Below are 20556 nucleotides of genomic sequence, written 5' to 3'. Positions count from 1 at the left end.
CAACAAAATATTGAAGGTATATGATAATAATTAGATGAACTTAATGTCAGTTTAAGGAAGAGAGTAAGAGACTATGGGGCATGAACATAATTCATCAAATCCAGTGAAATCATATCTCCAATTTTTTACTTTACTCTTCTCTGAAGTTTCAACAAGAAGTAATTGAAGAGAAAAGTAGAAGAAATGACCAAATATAAGGAATGCATATACAGAGGAAGAGATGAAATTTTGGATACTATTGTTGCTTTGCACATCTATATGAAGCTAATTATCTGATTTATTATGCCATTACCATTCTCATGAAACTCATCCAAATATGAAGATAATGAATCAAAATCAGCACAGAAAGAAAATATGGAATAGACAGAAGCTAAACAATCCAACAGTTAATCATGCTAAGCAACAATACCAAAATCAAATTAAACAGGTTTAAAAGCAGAACAATTGCTTATGTAGGAATCAAATAGCAGATTATTGAAAAATGGTAACTAAAATACCATGATTGTATTTGTATTACTCATTGGACAGTAGGCTACAATTTAATTTTGTTTTTTATATGGGGCATAATATTATGCAGATAATATATGTGCAACAAACATAACACAGCCCTTTAGTTTTTTTTGGTATAGTGTTGCTATTGCTATGTATAGGGCACATTAATCACTTTGGTGCAGGATCACAAAGTTGAAATTTCATGCAATTCTAACTTTGTAATACTGTGCTACATATATTACAGTTTTCCTGCTAATCAGGGCTAATTCCTATAACCTTCATCCATGCAAGAGCAGATACCTCCCTTGAAATGGTGAAACTGATCGGCATCCCTTACCGAAATCTCTCTGCGAACTTCCTTGGAGATGAATTTGACAGTGTTATGACAACTTTGGCACATATACAGATTCTTCGTCACCCAAATAGGCGTCCCGGGGGCTGAATTAACTAGTCCAAAGGCAATGGCCAGTCTCTCACTGTGTCCACAAAATATATCGGCCTTCGAAGCTTTGGTTATGTCTAATTGATTGCTCTCTGGCCCTTCAACACCAGCTTCCTTCATTTTCTTGTAAAACCGGTCCAAAGCTCCATTTAACTCCTTCATTTGGGGATGGTAGTTATCATCACTGAGAAAAGCATGCACTTTTCCCTTGACTTCCACCCAGCTGCATCCAGGATCTACTACTAGCCCATTTTCTCTCATCATTTTTCTTACTCTTGCAACATTCTCCCATTTTTCGCTGTCAGCATACATATTAGATAGAAGAATGTAATATCCAACACTTCTACTGTCATCTCGGAAGATATTCGCAGCAGCGAGTTCCCCAAGCTTGACATCATGATGGATCCTGCAAGCATTTAATAAAGCTCCCCAAACTGCAGGATCTGGTTTTATTGGCATTTTTTGTATGAATCCATAAGCATCCTCCAACAAACCTGCACGGCCCAGTAAATCAACCATGCATGCATAGTGTTTCAGATTAGGGGTAATATAATATTTATACTTCATGCTGTCAAAAATTTCCAAGCCTTCTGTCACCAAACCAGATCTGCTGCAAGCACATAGTATGGAGATAAATGTGATTTCATCCGGCTTGATGTTTGACTCTACCATTCGATGGAACAGTTCGAGAGCAAGTGATCCTTTCCCACGCTCAGCATATCCTGTAAGGAAAATGTTCCATGCTGCAACATCCTGATCACCTGAGAAGAATTGTTTCCAAGCATATTCCATTCTTCCACACCTTACATACATGTCCAAAATCGCATTCGGCAGAAAACCATCAGTGCTAACTCCAGTTCTAAATGCATGGGCATGGATCTCTTTCCCACACATTAAAGCTCCTATTCTAGCACATGTTGATAGGACAGAAATTAATGTTACAGAGTTCGGCTTTAGTCTAAGCATCATCTCCTTGAAAAAACATAAAGCTTCAAAACACCGGTTGTTTATCCGTAGACCAAGGATGATAGATGTCCAAGATATAATATTCTTGTTGTGAGTAGAGTGGAAAACTTCTAGAGCTTTGTCAATGCATTTACACTTAGCATACATGTCAATGAGTGTGTTTGCAACTATAATGTAAGAGATGAGCCCTGTCTTCTTGGCCACCTCATGAAGGTATATTCCTGAATCTAAACGGCTTAAACAAGTACAAGCGCATAGTGCACTTGCTATGGTGATTTCATCTGGCATGATGCCTTCCGATTCCATCATTTTATATGTTTCAAGTGCTTTATGGGGAAGAAAACTATTCTCATACCCTGATATCATTGCAGTCCACGTCACGACATCTCTGTGTTCTGTTCTTGAGAAAACCTTTTCAGCTTCCATAATAAGCCCAACAGATGAGTACATCTGAATTAACGAGTTATAAACTGAAGGGTCTCTCCAAAACTCTGTCCTCATGACATAACCATGGATCTCCCTCCCCAACCTCTCATCACCAAGAATCTCGCACGCAGTAATCACACTGGTCATGGTCATCAAATCCGGATCAACAGGAAGTGCAAGCATCATACAGAACAATCTCAGTCCTTCCAAACACTCTCCATTCTCGAAATATCCAGCAATCATCGCATTCCACGAAATCCTGTCCCTATTGGGCATTTTATCAAACACCAACCGGGCAGTCTTGATATCCCCACATTTCACATACATTGTTATCAATGCATTAACCACATCCACATCTGATTCAAAGCCAAATCTCATAACATGTCCATGAACCTCTTTTCCCCTCACCAAATCAGGGATGCCGCCGCAAGTCCTCAAAACACAAGGGAAAGTGTAAATATCAGGCCTCATACCACCCCACAACATCCTATGGTAAAGATCAAGTGCTTCATCAAAGAATCCAGCTTTGGCATATCCTCCAACAAGAACATTCCAAGAGAACACATTTCTCTCATCCATTTTCCCAAACACATGCCATGCATCAACTAAGTTCCCAAACCTCACAAACATACTCAATAGTGCATTACCAAGCTTAAGGCTCAAAAGGGTCATCATCAATGAAGAATTTGAAACATGAGCATAAACCTTTGACCCTTCTTTCCTTGCACGCTTAGACTCACATAACCGCAACAAAGCAACATAGGCTTCTTCATCAATGGGAACTTGAAGGTCTACGTAGCTCATAGCATTTTCCAAGTTCCCAACAAGGCAAAGCTGGCAAATTTCGTAGCTTGGGTTGTTGTTGTTGTTAATGGTGCTTCTTGTGGTGGTGGTAATGGAGTTTGAGTTTGAGACCAAGATTGGTTTTTTAGCTCTTTTGAACTTACGGGTATGGAAATTGTGATGGGAAAAAGTGAAAGTTTTGAGCTTTGTGGAATTTGAAGTGGGAAGAGTTGGAGGGTCCCTTTGAGGATGGAATTTTGAGGAGTTGGGAAACGATGCCATTGTTGGAGTTTAAGAGAAAGAGATAACATGTGAAGATGATAAGAGGGGTTTATGGTGTGAGGTTTAACGGTCAAAGGACAAAGATTCAAGTGAACTGAAGATTCAACCAGAATCAGCATGTAGTTCTGGTTAACCTTATCCATAACCATAAAACAGAAATGTCTTAAAAAAAGTTCAAAACTTATTATATAGAAAAATGTTTAGTGAAAGTCTAAATCTGTCACAATAAAAAAATAAATAAATAAGGAAGTAACATGGTATAAATGATTAAATGAAAAATCTTATAAGAATGAACATGATTGACTTTAGAATATTTTAGAAGACTAATTTAATTGAATGAAAATTTGAAAGACTAGTTTAGTGGCTAATTTTTTTTATATGAAATAAGATTGTGTGTAATTCATCATTATAGATAATTGGTGTGTTTTTTTTTAATATGAATTAAATTTTAAGTAACAAATCTGACCATCAAATTTGGAGAAATATAAAAATTTGAGGGTCAAATTTCATAGTGTTATAAATCTGAGGGTTAGATTTGTGATTTGTGGCATCAAAAAAAAAAAATTAAAATTCACAAAACTGTCCCTCAAATTTATGACAATCCACACAACAAAAAAAAACACACCAACTCTCCACATTATTTAAAAATACCACCACAATCTCAATAATAAAAATAAAAAGTGCAGTTAAATCATCTATCATAACTGCACAATTGTTTAAACTATTATTAATAGCCAAATGAAAATTTGAAAATATCAAAATAGTATTACTTATTTTTATTACAGTAAATTTTATTTACACCTAATTTTGAGTGATATTCTACACAATATCTATTAATCTGTCATAAATACCTATTAATATTATATTTGGAAAAGTTACTCTCACGTTTTATAAAATTAAAGTTATTAAGTGTTGTATAATTTAAATTTTAGAAAATATTAATATATGCATTCACAAATTAAAAATATATAACGACACCAAAAAAAAAATTAGAAGTACGTAATTTTATCTAATTTTCAGAAGCTAGTATAGCTTCACTTTGTCAAATTATCTTTTTGCTAAGACAATTTTTTTCAATATGCATTGTCCTTTTTTTCCCCTCAAACTATCCTCCAAATCCATTTTAACAACAAAGTTAACATTAGGAGGATGTTCTCTTCATTCTAAAATAAACAGAATAACAAATATAACATATATAACTAGAAAAGCTAACATTACAAAATCATGTAACAATACAAAAACCTCAAAATTCAACCCTTAAAAGTTTAACCATGCATTTGTACATCTATGAAACATTGGAAGAAAAAAATTACCATGATATATACACAAGCATTTGAACACTTTGAAGAAATTTCAGAAATAAATACATACCATACATACACTACTATTATTACAAAAGTTCTATATTTCATAAGTAAAATCAAAGTGGTTAACCAAATTGGTAAACCTTGATGATAGTAATTAGTGAGGAGTAAAACAAACTCATCTTTTATCTGTGGGAAACAAAAAACTAATGTGATCCTGATGAGTAAACTTCAAACTCATTATTCTATAAGCTTAGTCATAACCCTACAACAATGTCATTACTTTTCTTCTTTTTTTTAACCTATCACTGCACTCAACAGTTAAAATTATTCTCCCTGTCAGGAAATTTCATAGAAAGAAGCATTTCCTTCTTTTTCTTTTTCTTTTTTCTTCTAATTATTGCGAGGATACGAGGATTCTGATGAGGATTCGGATGGACTACTTGATGAGTCATCAGATGCCGGATTTAACGGTGAGCTGCTCGAAAGAGAACCGTTTCCATCCTTGTCCTCGGACACTACCGGTATCTTAACAGCAGATGCTCTTTCCATCTCTTTCTCGAGTTCTTCTTCCCGGCGCAATGCGGTAAACTGAGTGTCCAAGGACTTGGCTGCGCCTAACCACGCAAGAACAATTGCCAGAAGCACCCCTCCAAGGTATGGAGTCGAATTGGCTAGTGATCCAAAAGTTAAGATCATGAATTGCTGAATAAGAGCACCTCCGGATTTTCCCAATGGGTTGCACACAACATCAATTGCTGCTTTCCCTTTAACCTACATCAAGGAATTCGAAACCAATGAATATTTCTTTTTTATATAACTTTCTAAACATAATGAATGAAAATGTGTAGTTGTGCAGATGTTCTAGAGTAGCATTGCTTGTGCTCTAGGAGCATGCAAATATTTCTTCTAGAACATGTTGAAATAATAGACTTAGTGTAGACACAACTTTGCACAATGACACAATCATATTCAAAAGTTTTGGATCGATTTTGGTATTAGATATGATGGATTAGCAAGAAAGAATCCGAACCTTGGTATCTTCATCCAAGGGTATGTAGGCCATTTCTTTGCAGGGATCAAATAAGCTGTATTTAGCACTCTTGCTGAATATGTTCTGCATGGCACCAACATACACAGCTGCTAATAGTGGCGTCATTCCAAACTTTGCGAGAGCAGGGCCAAGAGGGTCTCCGAACAATATAAGAGAAAAGAAGCCAACTCCGGTCAATAGAAGGACCGTCGGTGTGATCTTGGCAGCAACTCCCCATCCATATTTCTCAAATATAAATTGGCTTAGAAGCATCATTGTGAATGTGGCAATACCAGTTGCGGTCGAGAAGTCGCCCATAAAAGAAGAGTATTCATTAGGGCTAGGAAACTGCAAATTTGTAGAGGTTTGTGAAGAAGAGAACAATAAAAGCGCGGTGAAATAGCTAGTTATCCAACCAAAACTATGACAAAAGTAATTGAACATTTACCTGAGCTTTGAGCTTAGATTTCCATGTCACCTCAACAAGATTAATGCTAATTCCATATGCAACCACTAAAGTGGCAAGATCCCTGATGTAATTTGAGGACACCAAGAATTTCAAGCTCTCCATTGTTCCCATTTTCGGCTTCTCCTATAAAATTGAATGGTAAGGTAAGATGTAAGCTAACTTATTCAAAAATGTTTTTTTCTTTTTTAAATAAAAAAAATGTTAGTACCATTTAGATCATTAGTAGTAAACAAAAAAAACATCACAACAACAAAGTCTTTTTCCAATAAGTGGACTCAGCTACATGAATCAAATGATGCCGCCTCAAAGAATGTTTAATATTTGAATAAACTTGAAATAAACATGGCTTTGTCTGCATCCGGTACAAAGACTAGTGGCACAACAATAATGGCATTCAAGTTACCTTCTTCTTCTTGCTACGTGTAGGAAGAGGAACGAAATTATTCACCCACCAGTACAGAAAACAGATCACAAGTCCCATAAGCACGACTATGCTCATCATTGCTTTTAGTGAGATGGCCCAACCATCGACTCCGGGACCTAAATTCTTCCTCAAATTAGAAAAGTATTTCACTGTCCGGCCAGAGAACACGAGGGCAACATTGGCCCCAAGTCCAAACAATGGGTAGAACCGTTTTGCTTCATCAACTGTAGTTATCTGTGGGGAAAACAGGGGGTATTATATGACAGTTTTTCCTATCAATACATTTCTACAATATTGACTGAATAATTCAGTTGAGAATCCGATAACATAAAAGATGATGCAAAATTTGACACACAATACTGCAATTAAACAAGCACCTAGCAACCACCATTAGTGCTTGCTAACTCGGAAAAATTTTAAACAAGGGTTAATAACTTATTATATTGAATATGACTTGGGAATCCCATTGACCAAAAAGAAAAGAGAATGCATGAATAAAGTGATGCCAGTAAAATACACTACCGAAAAAAATTTGATCATGCCCATAGATGTAACACAAAAAGACATAGACTTCAAATTATATCATGGAGTTCAATTCCATCATTCTATTTACTATTTAGTAAACCACCAGCATCATCAGCTGAGATTAATCCAACTATTTAGTATAAGTGATGACAGAAATATGATAATTACATCATTTTAGAGGAACAAATGGAATTGGTATACTCTACCTGTTTAGGAATCTACATCAAGTAAGGCCAGTATTTCTATATACCATTTCTATCAAATTAAAGGTCCTCACAAACTGATTAAACCTAAAATTTACACATGCAAGCAGCTCATCAAAATTGGAGCAGCAATAATTAACACAAACATGCAAATTGAAGAAATATTAATGAAAAGAAGCATTAAGATGACAAACAAGGAATAATGAGAAGTAAAACAATCCAATGGCTAATCATTCTGAGTAACCATATCTAAATCCCTTCCAACCATGTTCAAGCACCATATGGAATATGCGTATCTAGGAACCAAATGGCTTTAATTAAGATGCCATGTTTGAAGATACCATAGTTAAAAATATAACCTAAAACTAACACATAACATCAACAGAATGAAATCAAAATCAAACATATAGAAGGTTCTCTTCATGAACCAAAATTAATTACCTGATTAGCAAACCCCCAAAACAACACTGAAATGACCACACTCCCCCACAATTCAGCCATGACATAGAACAAACAGAAGCTCCAAATCCTCATGATTGCAAGAGGACCAAGGAACCTTGGTCCAAGGATGTTGAGAAGCTTGTCAGCAAGAGCCTCAGGGTGGATATAGTTGCTGAGAGGGTACAAAACAAACCCAAAAGCACCAAAGAAAGCAATGAATGGAACAATCACAGTGTAGAAAAGTGCTTGTTTTGACAAAACATTGGCCAATTTTGTGTACAACAACATGAACCCAATAGCCATGGGAAGATTCACCCATGTCTTCAAGAATGGTATGATCTCAGCACTGCTCCCTCTTGCAGTAACAACAAGAACATCCTTTGTGTCCCTAAGGATTGTGTAATTGAACAAGATGCAAAAGAACATCAACCCCAATGGAACAATTTTCTTGAGTGTGGCTAACTCAATTCCCACAAACTTTTGTTTTTCAGCTTCTCCACCAGACCCATCAGCAGCAGCAGCCGCCTCAGCTTTGCAAAGGAACAAAGTTTTTTCATTTTTGGAAAACCCATGATAAATGTTAGATTTTGAGGGAAACCCATTAATCGGTTTGGGGAATAATAATCCATTGTTAATTGTTAGAGAAGACCCATCAAGGGTTTTTGGTTTTGGTGTGAAAAATCTGTGCTTTAAGCCTTGTGATGAGTGGAGAAACCTGTTTCTGGGATTAGTTGGGAGAGAGAGAAGCCCCCTTGATTGAAGAACAGCTTCCATTGTGTCTCTCTCTCTCTGAATCACACAACCAACAAACAAAATCGATTACCTCAAGAGAAGAACATTGAGAGAGAGAGAGAGAGAATCTTATTCTTCTGAAAAAGGGAAAGAACAGAGACAAATATCTGTTTGATGATGGTCTCTGAATATGATCTGAGAGAAGAAAACAAAAGCCTAATAGACAAAAAGAGAGAACAACACACCAGTAGGATCAATGATTTCAATAATCGTAGAACTGAACCAGTGATCTCAGTTTTTGGGATTATTAGTCAATGGTTTAAAGAGTAAAATGACCATTAGATCTTTAAAGATGTTGAACTTAGATTAATTTGTTTTTGAAGAAAAAAAAATCGGTTCTTTAAAATAGTAAATTATGGATATGTATATTTTTTTTTTAATAAATAGTGTAAAACGAAACTAAATTATCTATATATTTTGTTATTTACGATAGTACATGTTTCGTTATTATTATTTGAGTAAAAAAATAACATAGTTTTTGGACATTAAAATATTTATTATTTTTTGAGTTTTCATATAATTTTTATGAACTATTTTTTATTTATCACAAATCTTATTAAAATAAGTGAAGTTTCATTTTAAAAGTTGTTATTTATCTTACTATCTTTTATAAATAGACATGTTTAAATAATTAACAGTATATTGATAAATTTTAATTAATGAATTAATAAAAAAATATCATGTATTCACTATTTAATATTGTGGATGACTAAATTGATACTTTTTTTTCTTTAAAAACTAATTTATCTAAAATCGAAATTTTCAAGAATCTAAATATTATTTTACTTTTATTTAAATTAATTCACAGTATGTGATTTTAATATGTCTTTTTATCCCATAATTTTTTTCAAAAATATTTAAGTAGATAAAAAATTAATTATTCATAATTATGTGATAGCATATACTATATTGTAAATATTTGGTAACTAAAATAAATTAATTAAAAATAATTTAAATTTATTTTATTTAATATTTATTAATTATTATAATAATTAATAAATAATAAATAAAATAAATTTTAACTGATTTTTTATTTTTTTAATATTATCGATATTATATAATTAAAAATTTATATAATTTTTTTTAAAAAAATGTACTTATATAAACATTTTAGTATTTTACTACATTAAGCCGATTTAAATTAGTCGTTGATTATCTTATTCGTATTATATATTTGGATTCAAATATGTTTTATATATGCTGCCATTAGTCAATTATAAATACTTAAATAAAAGTCAAATTTACAATGAATTAATCTTTGATTGTCAAATAGAGAGATAGCATGAGAAATAAAATAAACAAATAAATAAATGTATTACATTAACAATATAATTATGTTGTTGCTTCCTTAGTCCTATGCTTTTGATTATATCGGTTTGCATGTGATTTTTCGAACTCCTTCCCTAGCCTGTCTTCACGTGTGCATTTATTTCAATGTTAAAAATTATATTCTAAATAATTTATTTTTTAACAATATTATATTTGATTATAATAAATATTTGTTTTTTAATATTATAAATATAATTTATAAAATACTCTTAATATCAATAAAAAATATTTAAATATAATTTACATTCACATACACCACATCATATTCATGGTTTTAAATTAGTTTTATTTTAAAAGTTGCATATCTCTAGTCAATGATTAAATGATGATCGGTCTTTTTCAATACAATTAAATATGAGGTTAACAAAAAATCATAACAATAATAAAAGTTCGTGTCAATGACTTATCAAAATTATTTCTCTAAAATAATTAATACTTGAATAGTAAGACAATTTTCATCATTATAATACGAATTGAAAAATTATTAGAAGTTCTAACTCATTTTTCTTTTAAAAAATAATATATGTATTTAAATTTTTTACTCTTTTAATTAAGTATTAAAAGAATAATAAGTTGGATGAATTATTTTAAAAAAAATTATGTATAACGATAAGAAGTAGGTTTATTTTCTCGTCTTGTTGTGGCATAAAAGAGTGCTATAAATGGGAGTGAAAATGATGGGCGAGATTGAGAGGAAAAGCGCAATGGAAAATGGTCAAGCAAATGATGTATACACCTACATTATTTTCATTAAACAAAATTTATATTTGAAACATTATGGGCTGATAATTAAAAATAAAAATTACTTTAATATATTTCCCCTCAAAGTCTTAACGACTTTTGGACATGGTAGACTGCATCAACAGAGATGCTTAACCCATTGAAAAATACTGACCGTAATCTTCAATTGCTTGCTCTTGCCATCATTTGCTGGAACAGTTGGAAAGCTCGCAACCAGTTGATTTTTGAAGGTTCTACTTCAATGCCGCCTGCCATTCTAGCAAGCTCTGTCAAGTTGCTCCGTGAAATTCAAATAATTCGCAGTTTAGGTCATCATCTCCATGAGACAAGCTCTTAGTTGCATTCAATTTGATTTATCATTCTTTCTTCTTTAAGATTTTTCTTCGTTTTTCGACCACGCAATGTTGGATGAATACCTTCAATGTAGTATTTTTGAGAAATCTTTACCTTTCATTATGTTGTCCTACTTTTGGACATCTTTATATTTTATTTTTTAATAATTAATTAAATATAACCTACTATCTTTAGAAAAAAAAATATAGAATTACGATATTGTAAGACACTTTTTGCTATAATATATAGAGGTGATAATAGTAATTTTAGTCGTAGGTATTTTACCTCATCTAATCTAGATATAAATAGCAAAACACAATTTTAATATCTCATCAAATTATTGAATACAATATTTTTTCATAATTCGCGAATATGAAAAACAAATATGATTAGAGTTGACATATTATAAATTCGCTAATAAAATTAAATTAAATTTTAATAAAAAATTAACGTATAAAATTAAAATTTAATTTAAACCGTACTCTATACCATCTATTGTCACTTTTAACAATAAAGAATTGTCCTTAACTTAAAATATTTTGTTCCTTTGTTAACAACAATTCCACTGTTTTTTTCATGTTAATTTAATTTTTCTTTTTCACTATATCGTTTACTTTTATATTATTTCATTAAGTAGGAGTTATTAGTGTAAAGAAAATTTTAATATATCTAATTATATATCCGTATATTAGTACAATTAACTATTTTTTATAATTATTATGTGAATAATAATCATCTAAAAAATAAATATAATTAAATGACGACATAAATTTTATCAAAATACTTAATAAGTATATTAAACCAACAAAAATTTATTATAATGAAAAATATTGGAAACCAAAAATAATAATTTTTCACGAAAACCTAACATTTGAATTCAGTAGTAATTCATAATAAATGTCAAAATGTTTTTAAAACACTTATATAGGGACGAATGGACGATATTGCTTTGAAGATATTTTGTGGATTCTCACCATGCAACATGCCCTTTTTTCTTCGTCTCTCTTTTATTATTATTTATTTATTTATTTATCTTTTTTTTTTTTTGTGGTTAGCAATAATATGTTAATTTAGAAAGTTACGTGTGCCGTGTGCGATTTAGAAAACCATGGAACGTGAATTATAAGTGTACATTATTATGCAATCAATAAAACTAGATTTAGACCAGTTTGAGTAAACAACTTAATTAAGTTACTCTTGAATAAATAATTTAAACAATAAATGCTTATATTAAAAGTAACTTATAAATAAGTTATTTTGTGTTTGGTTTTTTAGTTTTAAAAGTGCTTATTTTAAGAGAAAAATGATAAAAGGCTTTTTATTATGAGATAAGTCATTTTTTTAACTTCTCCTTAAGCACTAAAATAGTTTTTTAAAAAGTTAGAATTTTGTTTTGAAAATTGTATCCGACATTAATACTACACATTTTCATAAGTTAAAAGTTAAAAAAAAGTCATTTATGAACCTAGCCAAACGTGCCCTTAATCTTATAAAAAATAATTTCCTGATTTTTTTTGTTATTTTTAATTTTAGCATGAATTTGATCTTTTTTTTTTTTACTTTTCTTGTTATGATCGTGTCATTTTTAATCTTGGATAGACTTAATTTAATAATTTTTATTTCTGTTATATTTGTCAAATATTGAGAAACTAGATATTGCCTTGTTAATGAAAAAAAAATTATTAGTAGAGTTGGGTGAAAATTAACTTGCAAATAATATCTGGTTGGAGAAATTTAACATCCATGAATAAGGTTCCTCTCAATGTTCTTTTTTACTGATGTTATAAATTGTGATATTTATCATATGTCACTTTTTTCTCACATTTTTTTCTTAGTTAGAATTAAAAATATAAGATAAAAAATTCACAATTTACAACATTAATTAAAAGAAAAAATTGCAAAGACCCATTCACTATCATATCCAACTTATAGCCACCTCTATTGGTAGAGAATTAATTGAATTATTGATAACAGTATCTGATCAACTTTTTTAAGTTTTCACATGAAAAATAAAAAATAGATTACAGTTTACAACTTACAAATTTTTGTTTTATGTTTTACTGGAAGCAAGTCAAAGATTAATTTATTATGGGTTTGAATTCTATTTAAATATTTTTTTTTGATAATCAACGAATTGCTGTATGCATAAGATAAGATTTGAATCTTCAATACTTGTTTAAGCAACTCCATATTTATTTAAGCACAAGTGAATTGACTATTTGATCAACACAAATTGATTGTTATTTTATATGAGTCTTTTCCCCTTTTTTTTTGGTTGAGATGATGTGTTAATATGCCGGCCCACTGTCTAAATGATGGCCCACTGGGAATTTTATGCATAGAAGCAAAAAAGATGATATATTCCTTCTGTATGGCCCAACACTAATGCATAATAATAGAAGCATAATCTATGACCCCCCCCCCCCCCCCCAATTATAAATGGAAGCTTTTATGTCCACGTTTTCTCACATTCTTTGCAAATTGACACATCCTTTTCTTTTTTTTCTTTTTAAAAAAAAAAATAATAAGAAAGTTTGTGAAAAACTGTTTCTCTCCTTAAGTCCAAATTACGAGTGACAAAACGTTTGAGGTTATTCACTTAGGTCCAATTTAAATAATATTTTTTTTAGAAGAAAAATTTAAAATATAAAATTTTTTATTAATAACAACTTATAAATAAGTTATTTTGTGTTTAAATTTAATTATAAAAATATTTATTTTAAAGTTGTAGTATTTTAGATAAATAACTCAAAAAATATAATTTTTTTTACACAAAAAATAGATATTAAAATAACAATAATAACAAATACTTTTCAATATTAAATATTGATTTTACATAACTTAATCACTAAGATTACAATCCATTAGTCAATTAATTTTTTATTTATTCTCTTATTAGTTTCATTTTTCTAGCACTTCTCACTGAATATCATTAGAAACTGATTCTTCTACTTCACCTCACCAAAAGGTAAGTAATTTGGTGAGAATAGTAAAAAGGAGTTGGTAAAAGCTTGCTCTCTACTTTTCTCCTTTTTCTATTTTCGTTACTTTCTTACCCTTTCTTTCTTCTTCTATTTTTATTGAAAAATTCAAATACCCTTCTTCGGATTTTGAGTCTCTGCAAGAGGAATCAATCCATTCAAATGATGAATATGTTTATCAGCTGAAGAATCTGCACAAGTCAGCTACAACAACATCTCCTGCTTCTTTAACATTCTCTTCTGCCTCCATCAAACTCCATCCCAACCAACTCCAATTCACTTCTCTAACTTTGGTAGCGCTAAACAAAAGAGAAAGGAACCCATCTGGACAGTGCGATCGGAGAGAGGAGTCGAACCATCTTGGACGGGACGCGATTGCAGTGAGGAATCGAACTCACCTTGGTGCGGCGCGAAGGTAGAGGAATTGAACCCATCTTGGCTTGCTTATGATACCGCCAATTTCGTACGTTATTCAATTTTGATTTGATTTCTTACTTCTATGATCCTTGATTTTCTTCAAAATTTTGTTATTTTATTTATTTTTTTCATTGTGCCCCTCCAACTATGGCAAATGTTAACTTCAGTGATTAGATTTTCCAATGATTAATATTTGTTAAAAGTGTTGGTGATACTTGAGAGGGGTTTCAATAACTGGGTCAGAATCAAGAGTTTCAACTTATTGTTAAAAGGTATGATATTTTTGCTAATTCGTGATTTTCGGTGTGTTTTTTGTGGAAAAAATGTGTTGCTTGCATAATTTTACTGGCTGAAAAAGGGAGCATAATACAAAAAGTACAATTACAATTTACAAGACAAAGTGATTTAGATTGCCTGAGTTTGATGGAATTTAATCTCTTTTTTAGTTAGTTTTGGTTAGATACTGAGCTAAGAATTAACATATGTGGTACTCTTTTTCCTTTTATGTTTTTATGTTTCTTCTTCACTATATCATTGTTTCTGTGGTGAAAACTTTTAATCTTCATAATGTGCACTTTCAAAGAACTTTTGTGCTCTTAGGTTCACTTGACTAGATTAGTTGTATGTCCTAAATCAATAAAATTCATTAAGGGTGAATTTTAAGAAAGTAGTGGTAAATTTTGTTATAGTTGGAGTGTGGACATTGATGCTAGTCCATGAAAATGATATAAAATATCTTTGCAGTTTTAGAGGGCTGTAAAATAGAAATTTATTTATTGCAACAATCTCTTTTATGTTTTTTTTTTTTGAGTTAGTTCAGATTTGTGGCATTTTTATATATTTTTTCATTCTTTTTGGACAAGAAGAATGGAAGTCATGGCAAAATTTATAGCTACTAAGAGTTTTTGTTAAACCATTGTAATTTGTAAGTAGAAGAAGATAACATTTGAATTTTTATAGTTTTTGTGATTGTGCTTTATATTTGGGCATTGTTTGTTATTGAAAATGAATATGCTTTATCAAGAACTTAAAATATTACAAGAAAAAAATAGAGTAAATTACCAATTATGCCCCCGATTTTGTAAAACGCTGACAATAATAACGCTAATATTTGTTAACGACAATTATACTCTCGAAAATTTTAAAAACGCAACAAATCTGTCGAACCGTGAAAAGAGTCTTTCTCCGTTAAACGGAGCTTGGTGATGTGGCAGACGAAATTCCAACGTGGCATCTATTTAGGGTTTCAGTCCCGTTTCTCCTTTATATGGAGATGAGAGAGAACGTTTTTCCCAATTCACCAGAAAGCAATTTACCAGAAGCAGAAGCATGTCCAATAACAATCGAAGGACACAGTCAATCGAAAATAGTAGCTCTGAAGGGCTCGAAGAACACGGGAGCAAGCCCTATGACGGGACATGCTTCTGCCGTCTTCAGGTGGTGGCGTTGAAGTCGAAGACGAGAAGAAACCCAGGGAGATGGTTTTTCATGTGTCCTCTGTGGAAGGTATGTATGAATTTTCTGGTAAATCTGTCCCCCTTCCCTATTGAGAATTGAGCTTGATGAATGGCTTTTGTGTTGGGCAGACGAAGAACACTGGGTGCCGTTATTTTCAGTGGATGGACAAAACCAACGAGGAATCTGTTGGGCTGGAGGAATTATCCAAGAATGGAACACTAGTATGCAATGAATGTGGAGTCTTGAAAGGGAGATTTACCAGTGTTGAGACTGAGACCATACACAGAGATGGAAAGATGATGATGGAGCACATGAAGAGAGTTGAATTGTTTCTATGCATCATTCTGTGTAAAATTGTACTGAGTTTGATTATGAGTGTGATTTGTTTGGTTAGATAGGAGAAGGGATGCATGCAGGATAGTTTTTATTAATGGATGTTATGTGTTATTGTTTTGTGGAAGTTATGTTGACATTGTTGTAGCTATTTTTCTTGCTTATTAATAAAGTGGATCTATGTCTTACACTCAATTGTAGCTATTTTTTGTCACCATTGTTCTGTGGGGCAGGTTGCACTCTACCAGATGGTTGGGGCCTTCCATATTTCTTCCTGCGTTTTTTTCCCCAGCCATCAGCTTCTTCAGGATGAGATTGCCCCTCTCTGCCTTCAACATGTGTCTCATGGTTGTCTCCTAAATTGGATTCCTCATTTTCAACTGTTGCAGCTTGAGTTTGAATGGGTACGTTATCAATAGATACGTCATCTTTCTCCGATTGATCATTCCCCCCTTTAGTCAACATTGATTCACCCTCCTTTTGCTGTTGCTCCTCATACTATGGGGGATCATCTTGATGATTTTCCTGATTTTTTGAAGAAGCTCCATCTACTTCTATATCATCTGGTCTTCCATATTTCTCATGCTGTGGGAGATCCTCGTCATGATTTTGCTGATTTTCTGAAGGAGGTCCCTCAACTTCATCAACTAACTCTGGATCGGCATCAACAGGATGCTCAAAATACAAGTGGACCCTGTTTTCATTCTTCAGTGCAACATCACACAACTTAACCACATCGGCATCCCTTCTCAGCACCCGTAACCCGTTAGCTAAATCCATCCCTGGCTCCAACCAATACACTTCATTATACCTAGTATAACCTAAATCCAGAAACAAACCCTCAACAAGGAACAGATTACATGTATCAACATGCACCCTGTCGATCATACTCACTAAACCACCGTTATACCTCACCACACCATCCGCATCCTTCTCTAGCCAACCCCGATGGTGATATATAAACGTGATATGAGTTTCCATCTAACAAAAATCATCAAATAAGTCACAATCAGATAAATCAACACATCAAGACACCCATCATCGAACTGCCATTTCAAAAAAAAATTTCACTTCATCACCAACAATATGCAAACCCTAACGAACTGATAATAAGAAGAACGGAAACATATGATGCTTACCAAAACCTTCGTTGTTCAATGGAGATTTCTTCACTGAGTATCAATGCCAAACGTGAGATTGCATGTGATGTTAACAATTCCAAGAGGCGAATGCAGAGACATACAAGACGAAAAGAAACAGAGACCAACACTAAGAAACTCTTCAGTTTCTCGCGTCCTAAATGGTCATAGTTAAATGGAGTGTTTCATTTAAGGTTAGCCTGGTCATTTACTTCGAATTGGGCAATTAGGGTTTCATGAATTAGGGATAAAAGAGAAACGGGACTGAAGCCCTTAACAGATGCCACATTGGAATTCCGTCTGCTACATCACCAAACTCCATTTAGGAGAAGGGCTCTCTTCACGGTTGGGCAGATTTGTTGCGTTTTTAAAATTTTCGAGGGTATAATTGTCGTTAACAAATATTAGAGTTATTATTGTCAGCGTTTTACAAAATCGGGGGAATAATTGGTAATTTACTCAAAAAATATGTATATATATCAGTATGATTTAAAAAATTCTGTGCTGTTTGATTTACAAAATCATCCCCATTTGGTGGGACAATTCTAAAGTAGGTGAGTGTAAATGTATTTTACTCAGGCATTTTTTTATGCAATATGGCTTTGGAAGATGACTTTGGCAGGTCAGCAGCTAAGTATATTTATAGATTAGTGGGAAACAATGTCATCTTCTAATGGATCAACCTTTTTTGCCTCACCCAATTATTGATGTTACTTTAATTTTGTAAGATTTTCATCACCATCTTATGCTTAACTTGTGTTGGATATTGTGCATCATTGTTATTCTGCCTAAAGATGACATAGTTAGTTATTTCTTATAGATGCGACATTGATTCTAATAGAAGTTAAACTTAAAAATTGTTAACTTGATGTCATTAGTTAGGTACATTGTTTGCTGAATTTTATTGTTGTTTACGTCATTGATGTGAGAAAATATCAAGAAGTTTTAGTCAAGGAGAGTAAGTGAGTCAATGAGTGTATATGAGTCAACGAAGTAGGTGATGCACTTATTTTATGTGTGGCTTACTTCACATTCTCTTTCACTTTCTTTTTCACTCTTCTCTATACCAAAAAATAGTTATCAATAGTTACTAAGTTATTGGCAACCTTAATAAACAAGTATAAGAAAATGAAGTTAGATTTAGACAAGATACATAAAAATCAATTATCAATAGATAGATGTAAAATTAGTAATTTCTTACTTCTATACATTCAAAACCATAAATTCATGTCAAAACTCAAAATACCATGTTTTAAATAGTGACCAAGTCGATAACTATGACATGAACTAAAAAGAAAAAAGGAAAAAAGACTACACTTTATGTAAAACGTGTAATGCAAATTTTGTTCTTTTATGCTTATGTTGTTGGTGATGTCGTCATCTCTTGCTTCATTTCATTTATTGTGAGAATCATTTTATATAGCAAAAGAATATACACTCTACATTTTTCACTTATACCTTCCTATTATAGTTCTATGCTCATGTTTGTTTATAAACTTTTTCACTTTTACACACTTTGATATTTCTATCCCTGTTTGATGAATATTTAAATTTGCATGATAGCAGTAATAAATCTGCTCTTATTTGCATGGTTCTATACTCAAATTAATGATTATAGTGATTCAGATTAGTTGTTCATATGGCTTATTTTATAGAGTTCATTCTTATTTTCATAATCGATTTAGAATATAGAGCCTTATGTCCTTAATATATTGAAATTTATCTTTGTTAATCTAATAGTGATAAATATCATTGCTATTATAATATAGTTTTAAATTTTAACATTGAGATTACATAATTAAAAAAAGGTGACAGTAAAAGATATCATAGTGAAATTGGTGAATGGTGATTATAGCAATGGTAGAAGAACCATGGTGATATTGATAGTGATGGAGCTATAATAGGTTATATGTCCCTATTAAATTAGAAAAATTTTCTTCTACTTTTGATCTTTTTAATCAATATATCAAGCTGAAGAATAAGAATATTGGGTCTCAGTGTATCAAGTGTAAACTTTTTGAACTATTGAATGCGCACATTACGTTCATCCACTTTTGCCTTCCTTTTAAGGAGTGTTGTTCGTTTGTGTAAAATTACTCAGCAAAGATGCAAAATCACTGGAATCGCAAGTTCACCTCCAAGGAAGCAGTTTAAGCCAGAACCTAACTGAAAACGAAATCATAACCCGTTTTTAGGATTAGGAAATAGGAACCATAGGTTTTGTTGCAGTGCAGCGGTGATTACAACATTTTTATTCAGAAAGAAAAATCTGTTGTTTAAGGGATGACCCAAGATATAAATATGTGAGACACAAGGATAGGGAGATTTTGTTCAATAAATATATATCTGAATTAAAAGCTACTGAACATGCTGCAAAATGAGAGAACAAAGCCAAAAAGGAGGAGCGGCCGGTATAAATGTGTTTCTCTAGCACTTTTGTGATACATCTCAGAGATGACTTTTTTTTTTTTATAATGTAGCTGATTCTCTACATCTATTATTTGTGTTGATTTATTGCTTTAGTCGTATCCTGGCGTTCACTCAGCAGTTTATTTTGAATAGCTTTTTTGACATGTTAATTATATTCAAAATATTTACAGGATACGTTGAGGGAGAGAGAACAGGAGCTTCAGAAAAGGAAGGAAAGAGAGGAGCTGAAAATGGAAAGGGTGCAGGTGAAAATTTGAAGAAAGGAGGCAATCACTTCTTTTCAAGCTTTACTTATGGAGACAATCAAAGACTTTTTGGTATAACTTTCATTCTATATGCGGTACCATTAATCTTATTGCTATCTTTAGGATGAGTTTGGTATGTGGTTAAAATGGAGAGAAAAATTATCTAGATCTATGTGCACAAAGATCTTGAATCCATACATAGCTCACCCCTAGAGGATGTATGGACTCTTCTCTAATACTTGATGGTTGGAATTTGAAAGGTTCTATACTTTTATTGCTTGCAGGTAATTTCAATTATTTTATGGGAGATTGTCTCCTAACAACAACAATAACATGATATAGAGTAGAGAGGGATTCGAATGATCCAAGGGGAGAGATGGAGAACATGCACCGCTTTTTCCTTTCTTGCAGGTTAGCGTGGAGTTTATGGACTGCATTATTGGAGCTTAGAGACGAATTTGGATATGACCAGGAACAACTAAACAATGCTTTGAAGCTTGGCCAGTGGCGGGTATAGCAAAGAGAGAAAAATGTATGAGAGTCTCTATTTTTGTAACAATATGGACTA

General features: G+C 32.2%; 2 protein-coding genes across 2 annotated transcripts; both read right to left on the bottom strand.

Annotated features, from left to right (window-relative positions):
- Positions 1 to 471: 471 nt before the first annotated feature.
- LOC112779362 (pentatricopeptide repeat-containing protein At1g15510, chloroplastic) lies at positions 472 to 3551 on the bottom strand. Its single transcript, XM_025823600.2, has one exon. It carries the CDS (start codon positions 3389 to 3391, stop codon positions 755 to 757), a length of 2637 nt encoding a protein of 878 aa, XP_025679385.1. The 5' UTR covers positions 3392 to 3551; the 3' UTR covers positions 472 to 754.
- Positions 3552 to 4742: 1191 nt separating this feature from the next.
- Positions 4743 to 9248, bottom strand: LOC112775356 (ADP,ATP carrier protein 1, chloroplastic). Its single transcript, XM_025818929.3, has 5 exons — positions 7791 to 9248; positions 6601 to 6855; positions 6177 to 6320; positions 5729 to 6076; positions 4743 to 5469 (listed from the first exon to the last, which is right to left on the bottom strand). The coding sequence occupies exons 1-5, from the start codon at positions 8562 to 8564 to the stop codon at positions 5089 to 5091; spliced, it is 1902 nt and encodes a 633-aa protein (XP_025674714.1). The 5' UTR covers positions 8565 to 9248; the 3' UTR covers positions 4743 to 5088.
- Positions 9249 to 20556: the final 11308 nt, after the last annotated feature.

Source organism: Arachis hypogaea, chromosome 19, assembly GCF_003086295.3.
Source record: "Arachis hypogaea cultivar Tifrunner chromosome 19, arahy.Tifrunner.gnm2.J5K5, whole genome shotgun sequence".
Taxonomy (NCBI): Eukaryota; Viridiplantae; Streptophyta; class Magnoliopsida; order Fabales; family Fabaceae; genus Arachis; species Arachis hypogaea.
This window is presented reverse-complemented; position numbering and strand designations above follow the sequence as displayed.